Source organism: Erythrolamprus reginae, chromosome 9 (assembly GCF_031021105.1).
Source record: "Erythrolamprus reginae isolate rEryReg1 chromosome 9, rEryReg1.hap1, whole genome shotgun sequence".
NCBI classification, from domain to species: Eukaryota; Metazoa; Chordata; class Lepidosauria; order Squamata; family Dipsadidae; genus Erythrolamprus; species Erythrolamprus reginae.
In genome coordinates this window covers 1,646,837-1,659,273 of record NC_091958.1, presented here as the reverse complement: position 1 = coordinate 1,659,273, position 12,437 = coordinate 1,646,837, and the positions used below count along the sequence as shown (strand labels likewise).

The window sequence follows — 12,437 nt, the reverse complement described above, 5'->3', positions numbered from 1 at the left end:
CACTTTTTGCCAATTAACTACAACTTTGTAAACTATTCAATTCCAAGATGGCTGATTCGGTTTGCTCTCCTTTGAAAAAAAGCCCCATCATTACAACGCCTCTATATGCCAAAGAGAGACGTCTTAATGTGGAATTAAGAATTGCACTAAAATAAAACTTAGTGCAAGGAATAATTTTTTTTGCTTACATACACTAGGTATGTGGGGAGAGGCGAACCAAGCCGACACTCCTTTGTGAGGCTTTACCATGCTGCTGTTCTCCCCTCTGTTTTATGTTTTTGTTTTAAAGAGTGGGCATCTTTATCTACTTCCCTTTGCCTCTGTAAGATGGATGGAAGGATGGACAGCTTGATAGATAGCTTGATAGCTTGAGAGGTAGCTGCTGGCTGGCTAGCTGGATAGGTCGGTAGATTGGTAGGTCGGTAGATACAGATAGATAGATAGATAGATAGATAGATAGATAGATAGATAGATAGATAGATAGATAGAGATGTATAGATGTATATATATATATATAGAGAGAGAGAAAGAGAGACAGAGAGAGATAGAGAGAGAAAGAGATAGAGAGAGAGAGAGAGAGATAGAGAGATAGAGATAGAGATAGAGAGAGAGAGAGAAAGAGATAGATAGATAGAGAGAGAGAGAGAGAGGAAGATAGATAGATAGATAGATAGAGAGACAGATAGAGATAGATAGATAGATAGAGAGAAAGAGAGAGATAGAGATAGATAGAGATAGATAGATAGAGTTAGATAGAGAGAGAGAGAGATAGAGATAGAGAGAGATTGATAGATAGAGCGAGAGATAGAGAAAGATAGATAGATAGATAGATAGATAGATAGATAGATAGATAGATAGATAGATCAGTAAAACCTATTTATAGGTAGGTGGCAATGTTCTTGGTCAAAGGACTGTCTCTTTTTTGGAGGCCTTATGGTGCCCTTATAGGATAGGGAAATTGTCTCCCGTACCAGTTTATTAGAAAAGTAGTATATTAATTCTCTGGTTGTCACACCCAAAAATTGTGCCCGTCATTGCTCTCCTCCCTCCGTCTCCAGCACTGTGGGAAGTGTTAATGCATAAAATTACTTACATCCATCTAAAAAGTCTTTTAAGACATGGCTTGAATTCTCCATCATCTTCAGCAAAAGGCATCTGTGAACATTCTTCATGCGAAGTCACGTAAGATTATATTTACACAAGTGGAACAAAGGTTCATTAGAAACCAGATGCTGCCCCTCCTTTGCCCTCTTTTCCCCGGCGGAGTATTTCTATAAATAATCCATTGATCCGAGACCACGGTAGAGTCAGCGTTCCTGCCTCAATTTTTCCATATTCTGCTTTTCCGTAATATTCCTCTGTCTGGTGTTTATGAACATTTACCTTGGAGCAGGTGAGACGTTAGCTGATTTCTTCTGGATGTATGCCTGTTTGGTTGTTCCTGTCCTCCCCCCCCCCTTGGAACTTTTAATAGGACTTGAAGGAAGAGGAGAGCAGTTCATTTGGGAGGGGGCCAGAAATCCTCCCCTCTTTATTGGCCAGCCCCTGGGTGAGTGACAGGTCATTGGCCAAGAAAAGCGGGAAGCTAGTGGTGATGGATACGAGTTAAAATCACCTCTGGAAGGAATCTATGGGTGAAAAATAAACACGATTTCTCTGCCCAATAAAAGAGGCCAAGTTATGAACACCTAAAAAAAATATATACTGAAATCCCCAAAGCCCTAAGAAATTAATAACTTTGCTCAGGGTTTAAATAATCATTTTATTAAAATAATCACTTTCAAAACCCTGATTTCTGAATTCTTCCCCATGTTTAAACATAGGAATATAACTAATTCAAAAAGTATGTGCGATTAACATCTCCGAGTCAACAGAAGTCTCTGTATTTTTCAGCAGAAGAATGAAAAACGTCTCTTGTCTTGAGTGCGCTCCCCTTTTTACTCTGGGTCACAGATAACGTGGGTTGGCTGAGCCTCCCTAGCTCAGAGGGGTCTTCCAATAGTTGGCGGATTCATAAAAACTGAAACAGGGTATTAAGAAGACCCCCACCCTCCCCACCGGTCTGTTTCCACTGAAAAGAAAGCATCGCGGTTACCACATCCTCATCCATCACATGCAGATTTTCCCCCCTTCTGATGAGAGGCAGGACAGACATTAATTCTCTTTTAACCCGCTTAACAATTTGCATTCTTCTGATTAGCAAATACAGTGGTGCCTCTACCTACAAATGCCTCTATTCACGAACTTTTCTAGATAAGAACTGGGTGTTCAAGATTTTTTTGCCTCTTCTCAAGAACCATTTTCCACTTATAAACCTGAGTCTCCGAAACTGTAACCGGAAAAGGCAGAGAAGCCTCCGTGGGGCCTCTCTAGGAATCTCCTGGGAGGAAACAGGGCTGGAAAAGGCAGAGAGAAGCCTCCGTGGGGCCTCTCTAGGAATCTCCTGGGAGAAAACAGGGCTGGAAAAGGCAGAGGTAAGCCTCCGTGGGGCCTCTCTAGGAATCTCCTGGGAGGAAACAGGGCTGGAAAAGGCAGGGAGAAGCCTCTGTGGGCCTCTCTAGGAATCTCCTGGGAGGAAACAGGGCCGGAAAAGGCAGAGAGAAGCCTCCGTGGGGCCTCTCTAGGAATCTCCTGGGAGGAAACAGGGCCTCCACCCTCCCTGTGGTTTCCCCAATCACACACATTATTTGCTTTTACATTGATCCCTATGGGAAAAATTGCTTCTTCTTACAAACTCTTTTACTTAACAACCTGGTCACGGAACGAATTAAGTTCATAAGTAGAGGTGCCACTGTAGATTGTAAGGTTTTGCCTGCTTGTATAAAATGTTCAAATGTCCTTTGAATATTTGAAAACATTCAAATGTTCATTTTTTATATACTGAAATAGAGGCTGGAGTGCCTTCTTCACAATACGGTTTGCAAAGAGACCTTTGAACTTGAGTTGCTTCCTTTGGTCACTTCCTCCTCGGCCCTCATATATTGTGATGATTTAGCTCAGGGGTGTCAAACTCAAGGCCCACGGGCCAGATCCGGCCCATGGGGTGTTTAGATCTGTCCCGCCCCTGGAAATTGGCAGAGGACTGACTGCAGGAGGCTATTGCAGCCAAAAGCGGACCCTCAATGAGGGACATTGAGCTGGCCACGTCCACCCTGGCCATGCCACTCAGCCCCCCAAGGTCAAACACAAACCTGATGTGGCCCTCAATGAAATCAAGTTTGACTCCCCCCGATTTAGCTAATCTCAGTGCCTGCCGTTGAAGAATGGCAGAAAGGAAATTGAGTCCAGAGCTAATGGCTCCTGGTGCATGTAGGATCTAAGGGGGAGACGACCCTCCAAGTGTCAATATCTCCGGGACTGCCTTCTGCCGCACGAATCCCAGCGACCAGTTAGGTCCCACAGAGTGGGCCTTCTCCGGGTCCCGTCAACTAAACAATGTCGTTTGGCGGGACCCAGGGGAAGAGCCTGACCCTTTGGAACCAACTCCCCCCAGATATCAGAGTTGCCCCCACCCTCCTTGCCTTTCGTAAGCTCCTAAAACCCACCTCTGTCGTCAGGCATGGGGGAATTGAGACTTTCCCTCCCCCTAGGCTTATAAAATTTATGCATGGTATGCTAGTAAGTATGATTGGTTTCTAAATTGGGGTTTTAAATTAACTTAAATATTAGATTTGTTTACATTGTATTATTATTGCTGTGAGCTGCCCCGAGTCTACGGAGAGGGGCAGCATACAAATCTGACGAATAAATAAATAAATAAATAAATAATAAATATTGCTGCTTGATGTCCTTCGGACAGTAGGACTTTTTAAAAACCAAGGACGTTAGATGAAATGATTCACAGACTGCCTGCTGTCCGAAACTCCCTGATAAATTTTGCTGTAGAAAGTTTGTAGCTTGTCCCTTTCTTGGTTTCTAGATTCTGCTGCTTATCCTTTAACTGTGCTTGGACACAAAACATTCTGTTATTTCCTTCAATAGCTATTTTGGGGGAGGAATCTCTTTGAATTCTGTCTCCGAGGAAGCGAGGGGGGAAAATAAAGGTAATCATATTATGCTGCATTAACATTTATTCCTGAGCACCAGTTCAAGTCCATCTGTTATAGGCATATATCTCAGACCAGATGAAATAATTTGGCCCCCTTATCCCGACCTGCTCTTCTTCTTTTCCACACTCGCCCAACAAAACCCGCACATGCCAATGGAACGCGGGGACACACACACACACACACACACACACACACACATCTGCTGCTTAATCTCTCCTCCTGCAACTCCCCCTTGAGCTTCAGGTATTAATATCTGGCGCCATTTCAAGTGAAATCATTTCCCCTCGGTGCTGTTAGAGGAATCCAGCACGTGCCGTGTCCATCAATGGCTGCATTGAGAGACACTCCTCCATCCATGGAGCTTCCATAGAGGCTTGAATCTTGGCACTTCTGCTCGTACACAGGGAGCTCTAAGGGAATGCATCCTGCACGTAGCTCCAGCCCCTCGGACTTCTTTTTGCCGGGCTGAGTTGAAGTTGTGGCACACAACAGCGTTGCTTTAGAAACGTAGAAACCTAGAAGATTGATGGCAGAAAAAGACCTGCTGGTCCATCTAGTCTGCCCTTATACTATTTCCTGTACTTTATCTTAGGATGGATCTATGTTTATCCCAGGCACGTTTAAATTAAGTGACTGTGGATTTACCAACCACGTCTGCTGGAAGTTTGTTCCAAGCATCTACTACTCTTTCAGTCAAATAATATTTTCTCATGTTGCTTCTGATCTTTCCCTCAGCTAACTTCAGATTGTGTCCCCTTGTTCTTGTGTTCACTTTCCTATTAAAAACACTTCTCTTCTGGACCTTATTTAACCCTTTAACATATTTAAATGTTTTGATCGCATCCCCCCTTTCCCTTCTGTCCTCCAGACTATACAGGTTGAGTCCATGAAGTCTTTCCTGATCAGTTTTATGCTTAAGGCCTTCCACCATTCTTGTAGCCCGTCTTTGGACCCGTTCAATTTTGTCAATCCCTTTTTGTAGGTGAGGTCTCCAGAACTGAACACAGTATTATTCCAAATGTGGCTTTAAAAAACAGCAGCTTAACCAGGGGTTGGGGAAAGCAACAACGCAGGGAAACCCCTTCTTGAGTCTCTTCAGTAATTATAATTACTATTTTTTATTTTGTAAAATTGTAATATTTTATTATTAATTGTAATGTTTTAATAATTATAATATTTTATTTATAGTATAAATTTAATATTTAATCATTATAACATAAGATTTAATAATATTTTTTAATAATTATAAAATTATAATTATTAATGGTGGACATCAAAGAGAGGTCTTTCCTCTTTATGATTAAATGCCACAATCATTCTGTTGGCTCACAATCAGATGGTCCAGACAAAGGGGGGAGGAGTAGGAGAAGTAGGAGTTCCCCATTATGTCAATCTTCATTTATTTATTTTTTCTATTCAAAGGAAACTACAGAACAAAGTAAAGCCTGAGTCCTCCATTAATTATATTGCAGGAAACCCATCTTGTTGCAGTGAATTCCGCAGGAGGTTCTTTAAACTGAAAGCCTGGGAAAGTGATCCAAGCATTCTGCGTGGTGGAGAGATGGGGGTTGATAAACCGTGGGCCCCCCCAAGAAGGGGCAGTGTGGGGGTGGCAAATGCCACGTAAAACCCTGAGAGTGGAACTGGAGGGGCTGTTGAAGCAGAGCAGAGCAAGGCTGGTCCATGTGTCCTTAAATAGCCCTTGGTCATAAACATTTAAAACGAGGGCTTTTTCTATCCACCTAACAGGATGCACAAGGAAACCCGACCCTCTTTTTGAAGGAAGGAAGACGTTTATTCTTGCAGGACTGTCATTTGAAGTTGGGTTTGCTTGCCTGAGTGTCCTTTGATGAGTATTTGCTGAAACTAAAACCACACACGTTTTGCCTTCGCTGTGGTTGGATTACAACAATAGCAATAGCATTTAGACTTATCTACTGCTTCATAGTGCTTTTACAGCCCTCTCTAAGCGGTTTACAGAATCAGCACACATGGCCCCCAACAATCTGGGTCCTCATTTGACCCACCTGGGAAGGATGGAAGGCTGAGTCCACTTTGAGCTGGTGGTGAGATTTGAACTGCTGAACCACAATTGAAGGAGCTTGCAGTGGTGCACTATGCCAGCTTGGCATTGCACCACCCCGCGTTATCCCAAACTGTAATGGGTTCTCTTTGACCTTGGCTTAGAGTAACAGATGAACCCAGCCCTAAACCAAGATGCATGACTTAGAGCAGTTTTTGAAAGTAGGTCACTCCGTATTGCCCAACAGGCCATAATGAAAACGTTTTCATTTATTCCCACAGTGGAGCTCCTTCACAGAGGGGAGAAAGAGGCCATCTATTTTCAACAGAGGAAGTTGAGTCACTCTTTAATTTCAAGAATTAGTAGACTAAATTTTCTCTCTCCCCATATATAGTTTGAATTGGCTAAAAAAATCACCCAACAAGATGGAATAATTCTGCCAGAGGTCAGAGGACATTACATAATTCTACTGAAGTAGTCAGCTCCTTGAAAGAATTACGAGTTCCAGAAATGGAACAAAGTTCAGAATATGATGGATTACGAGCTTTCCGCATCTAATGCATCACAAACAGCCTTGAAACCAAAAAGAGGGAAACCTCTCCGCAAATTCGTGCTTGTAACACTTTCCGCAGAGCAACTCGCTTAAAACTGCCAGGTGTGACTGAACGGAGGGCAAAAGAGCTTTTCTGAATCTCGTTTATTCCAGGGTTCCTTTCTCTCTCTCTCTCTCCCTTCCTGGTTTACTGTCTTTGCAGCGTTGTCCCTCAGACCACAGTGATTCTCAACAACGACCGTCAGAACTCGATTGTAGCCAAGATGGTGGGGCAGGAAGAGCCGTTAAGCCGAGCTGCTGATTCACTGGAAAATATCCTTAACAAGTTAGTAATGGCCCTGGTCTCTTCCCTCCCTCTGTCTGCATGCCCAGGAAACCGCACGGAGGTCAGCTTGACCCTTGCTCCAGCTAGCTAAAGGATCCACTGGCTCTCTCGAGTTTCAATCAAGAGTCTCTCTAGGCCAGGGATGCCGAACCTTTTTTCCTTTGGGTGCTGAATATTATTATTATTATTATTATTATTATTATTATTATTATTATTATTATTTTTGTTGTTGTTGTTGTTGTTGTTGTTATTATTATTATTATTATTATTATTATTATTATTATTATTAATTAGATTTGTATGCCGCCCCTCTCTGAAGACTCCGGGCAGCTCACAACAAACATAAACAGTGTACAAATCCAATTGTGAAAAATAAACCCTTATAATAAAGGGAAACCCTTATAATAAAACCCTTATAATAAAATAATCACACAATCCATACACCAACCTTGACAATTGGGTGTGTGTGTTAATTTCCCCATGCCCAGCGGCAAAGATGAGTTTTTAATAAAGAGTGTGTGTGCATGCCCAAGCCCATAAGCCCCCCCACCCCTGCACATGTGTTTGTGACCCTCCCAGGCTGCCCTACCCCTCGTAAATGCGCGCACAACCCCCCCTTCCTTCCTCCCTTGGTAGGCCTGTTTTTTCGCCTTCCCCAGCCTCTGCAACCTGGGGAGGGGCGAAATGGCTTCCACCCCCCCTAGCACGCTCCCTGGAGGCCGAAAATTCCCTCCCAGAGCCCCTACATGAGCCAAAAATCAGATGACATATGCGCTGGAGCTGAGCTAGGGCAACCGCTCACATGCCAGCAGATGTGGCTTCGTGTGCCACCCGTGGTACACGTGCCATAGGTTCACCATCGCGACTCTAGGCCATGGGTCTTTGGAGCCATGATGGAAGCTGGCTTGAATTTGGCTTGGCCCCCAGGGTCAGTTGATACTTATATGGCATCACGGTAATGCGTTCCCATTTAGCTCCTGGCCGCTCTTTCCCTTGGGTTGGGCCAGTTGGTATCTGATGGTCTTTACGGACTACAGAGGGTAGCAGTGTTGCAAGTTGTAATGGCAGTAGCCCTTATATACCGCTTCACAGGGCTTTACAGCCCCCTCTAAGCGGTTTACAGAGTCAGCATATTTGCCCCCAACAATCTGGGTCTTCATTTGACCCACCTCGGAAGGAGGGAAGGCTGAGTCAACCTTGAGCCGGTCAGGATCAAACTCCTGACTGTGGGCAGAGTTAGTCTGCAATGCCGCATTCTCATCACTGTGCCACCAGGGCTCCTGTAAGCCAGCCAGTGTGGGATAGAGAGAAAGAGGTTGCACACCTGGACCCCTGCACAAATCCGTGACACCCTCATCTTCTTCCCCCTCCTCCTCCTCAGTGCTGTTCCCGGGCGGAGGCAGAACACCATTGTGGTCAAAGTCCCAGGCCACGATGATAGCCACAACGAAGACGGAGACAGCGGTTCTGAAGCCAGCGACTCGGTTTCAAACAGCGGCCAGCTAGGAAATCAGAATATTGGGAACAACGTCACCCTGATTACATTGAATTCGGAAGGTCAGTAAATCTTCTTTGAAATCTTTGACCCAGTCCCAGTGTTGACGCCCTTTTAATCTTGTATTTGTATTTTGTATTTATTGGATTTGTATGCCGCCCCTCTCCGTAGACTCGGGGCGGCTAACAACAGTGGTAAAAACAACATGCGACAATCCAATACTAAGGCAGCTAAAAACCCTTATTTTAAAACCAATCATACATACAAACATACCATACATAAATTGTAGAAGCCTAGGGGTAAAGAGGATCTCAATTCCCCCATGCCTGACGACAGAGGTGGGTTTTGAGAAGCTTACGAAAGACAAGAAGGGTGGGGGCTATTCTAATCTCTGGGGGGAGTTGGTTCCAGAGGGTCGGGGCCGCCACAGAGAAGGCTGTTTCCCTGGGTCCCGCCAAACGACATTGTTTAGTTGACGGGACCCGGAGAAGGCCAACTCTGTAGGACCTAATCGGTCGCTGGGATTCGTGCAGCAGAAGGCGGTCTTGGAGATATTCTGGTCCGGTGCCATGAAGGGCTTTATAGGTCATAACCAACACTTTGAATTGTGACTGGAAACTGATCGGCAACCAATGCAGACTGCGGAGTGTTGGTGTAACATGGGCATATTTAGGGAAGCCCATGATTGCTCTCGCAGCTGCATTCTGCACGATCTGAAGTTTCCAAACACTTTTCAAAGGTAGCCCCAGGTAGAGAGCATCTTAGGTCTTCTCTTTAAAAGGCCATGGTTTGTTTGCCTCGGAAGAGGAAGCAGATCCTTTGGAATCTCACATAGAGCTGGTTCTGCTCCTGGATTGTAAAAATTCTCTTGTTAGCATCTAAGATTTTGCCCTGTCACTTCCCTAAATTTTCAGCAAGGTCACGGAAGAGCATTAAACCAGAGGATTCTGCTTTTTCCTTAAATCAAACTCACAGCCTGAGGCCTGAGGGTTACATGGAGAGGTCAAACATTTTAGATGTGGCTTCCAGAACCCCTTCTGAAATCGAACTGCCAAGAGCCCAGGTGTGTGTACTGTCCCTCATCCCGAATTTCATTCAGATACCATATTTGTTGGGTCTGAAGCAGGAGATTCCGTACATTTTGTATTAGCATCAACTTTGTCTGGGCTTGGAAGCTCAGCTTTGGGTGATGGACCATTCCTGGTCTGTAGAGTAGAGGTTGGAGGGTATAGAGTGTGTTCTGTCGGGCTCTCTGGTAGAATCCTCCCAAAAATGCACAGATACAATTTCAGACACACACACGTTTGAAAATTCAAAACAATGTTCTTTATACCGAAAAATGCAAATAAACTAAGCCCTCTTTTGGGATAGCAAAGAGCACTCGTCTCCAAACAAACTGGTAATTTGTACAAGTCCCTTATCAGTTCTGTGATACTTATCTTGCAGCTGTGAGGCAATTCACAGTCCTTCTTCTTTCACAAAGTGAAACACACTTTGCTCTGGTTTAGTTTCAAAGCGGGGAAAAATCAGCACACAAAGATCAAAGTCAGCAAGGCAGGCACGAAACACAACGATCAGATAATCCTCCACAATGGCCAAACCCACAGGCTGCTCTTTATAGCAGCCTCACTAATGACCACAGCCCCACCCAACCACAGGTGGCCTCATTTTCTTTGATAATAATCTCTCAGTTGTTGCTGCCTATGCATCGCTCTCCGCATGCGTGGCTGTATCATTAACTCTTGTTCCGAATCCAAGGAGGAGCTAGATAATTGATCTCCTTCTGAGCTGTCTGCCACACTCTCCTCCTCCCTGTCACTCATGTCTTCTTGGTCAGAGGAGCCTTCATCATCAGATTCCACTGGGGGGGGGGCAAAACAGGCCTGCAGCATGTGGATGTCTCCCCCACACCCACAGTCCTTGGGGCAGGAGCAGGGCCAGAGCTAACCACAACATCTGGTCTGTAGAGTAGAGGTTGGAGGGTATAGAGTGGAAAATCATTGTACTTTGCTGCCCCAGAATACTGCAAAATCGTGTCCAAGGATCACTATAGTTGAGCTCCAGTTGAAGAATATTTTTATATATAGGCGTTGAGCACTCTTTGCTGTTATGGATTTTAATCAGTGTTTTTCAACCTTGGCCAACTTCAACTCCCAGAATTCCCCACGCCGGCTAGGGAATTCTGGAAGTTGACTTCCATGGATCTCAAAAGTTGAGAAACACTGATCTAAATAGATCTCTGAGTTACGTTTAGAACGGAATTCATTTCCAGGGCAGTTTGTGAACCTCAAATTAAGAGTGTCCATTTGCCGTTGCTTTTTTTAAAGAAACAAAGCCTTTCAAAAACTGCGATCTGACTCTGCAGTTGGGTCTCCGTGTGGGAAAACCAGCTCCGTGGAAAGGGGTGCGTTTCTTTAGGAAGATTCAATTCAATTCAATTTATTAGATTTGTATGCCGCCCCTCTCCGAAGACTTGGGGCGGCTCACAACAACGATAAAAACAATATTATAATGGCACAAATCTAATATTAAAAATAACTAAAACCCCTAACATAATTAAAAAACCAGACAACACATACATACCAAACATAAATTATAAGGAGCCTGGGGGAAAGGTGTCTCAAATCCCCCATGCCTGGCGGTATAGGTGGGTCTTAAGTAATTTACGGAAGACAAGGAGGGTGGGGGCAGTTCTAATCTCCGGGGGGAGTTGGTTCCAAAGGGTCGGGGCCGCCAAAGAGAAGGCTCTTACCCTGGGGCCCGCCAGACGACATTGTTTAGTCAACGGGACCCGGAGAAGGCCAACTCTGTGGGACCTAACTGGTCGCTGGGATTCTTGCGGCAGAAGGCGGTTCCGGAGGTACCAACAGACTGCCTGCCGAAAGTTATTATCCCCTTCTGGTGAGCTTGAACTTTCCCGAAAGTAAACAGTTACTTTGGCAATTCTAAACAATATTTTCGAAAACAGGAAATTCCCATCGAAAATGTATTGTATACACAATAGCCTTGTCAGCAATTTATCAGTTTCCAACCTCCCCCTTCCAAACTTCTCTCCCTGCACTTCAAACCTCAGAAAATCCCCATTGCTGGAATGCAACCATTTGGAATATGCCCCACGATCCCCTCGTTTTATGGTGCATATTAAATTCACATATACTCCAGAATTAAACTTTAGGGAAAGGCAGAGACAGCTGTGGAAAGAATACAGAGTTAAGATCTCGTCGTGGATTGAATTCGTTAGAGGGAAGGAGATGCCGTAATACTGAACAAGAACCATCAAGCCATTAAAGGTAAAAAGTCACAGGGCAGACTCCAGGGCTTTTTTGACAGCAAACTAAGAAGATGTGGTGGAAGATGATGCCATTTATTAAAGCTGCAAAATTGAGGGTGGGGGCTTCCCTTCAGCTTAGCTCACTTTTATTTCCCTCTTAAAGAACGCACACACGAGTACATTCCAAAATTCAGATTTTTCATTGTGTAAGAGTTTTAAAGCAATAAATAAAACTTTATAGAATTTGTCAGAGAGTGTGTTCTGCTCGCAAAATTGCAGATGCAACTGAGATTATCTGTCTCCCAGTGGAAACTAAAATCATTACCTAATAGTAGTTCAATTCTGTATGTGCTGCACAACAGTTGAAATCTCCTCGCTCCAATATATATATAATAGAAAAGGCAATTTTAAGTCATTTTCTCATCTGTTTATATAAGAGAAGTGGTTTTTGATGTAGTAAAAAAAGACTTTGTTGTAGCCTGACCTTTTCAGCATAATTTGTTGGCGCATTTACAAGCAGACAGATGTTGGCTTTTTAATAGGATTATTGTATATTTTAAAAAGCTGGACTTAACCAAAGGAAAAGATTTGAGAATATATAGTTTCCTGATTGATCCGTCCAAAGCGGTACCTTTTAAGTAGGAAACTTTTTAATAAAGTCATGGTATAAATTTAGAAGGTGGTTTGGTTCAATTGAATTTCAATGAGTTTCTCTGATGGT

General features: G+C 43.9%; 1 protein-coding gene across 2 annotated transcripts in view; it reads left to right on the top strand.

Moving 5' to 3' along the window:
* Window positions 1–12,437, top strand: part of BANP (BTG3 associated nuclear protein) — a 124,277-nt gene that overhangs the window by 27,219 nt on the left and 84,621 nt on the right. For both annotated transcript variants that reach the window (XM_070761832.1, XM_070761831.1), the window contains exons 5-6: window positions 6,828–6,950; window positions 8,332–8,507. In XM_070761832.1, coding sequence (XP_070617933.1) covers window positions 6,828–6,950; window positions 8,332–8,507 — 299 coding nt within the window. The remainder of the gene's footprint in view (window positions 1–6,827; window positions 6,951–8,331; window positions 8,508–12,437) is intronic.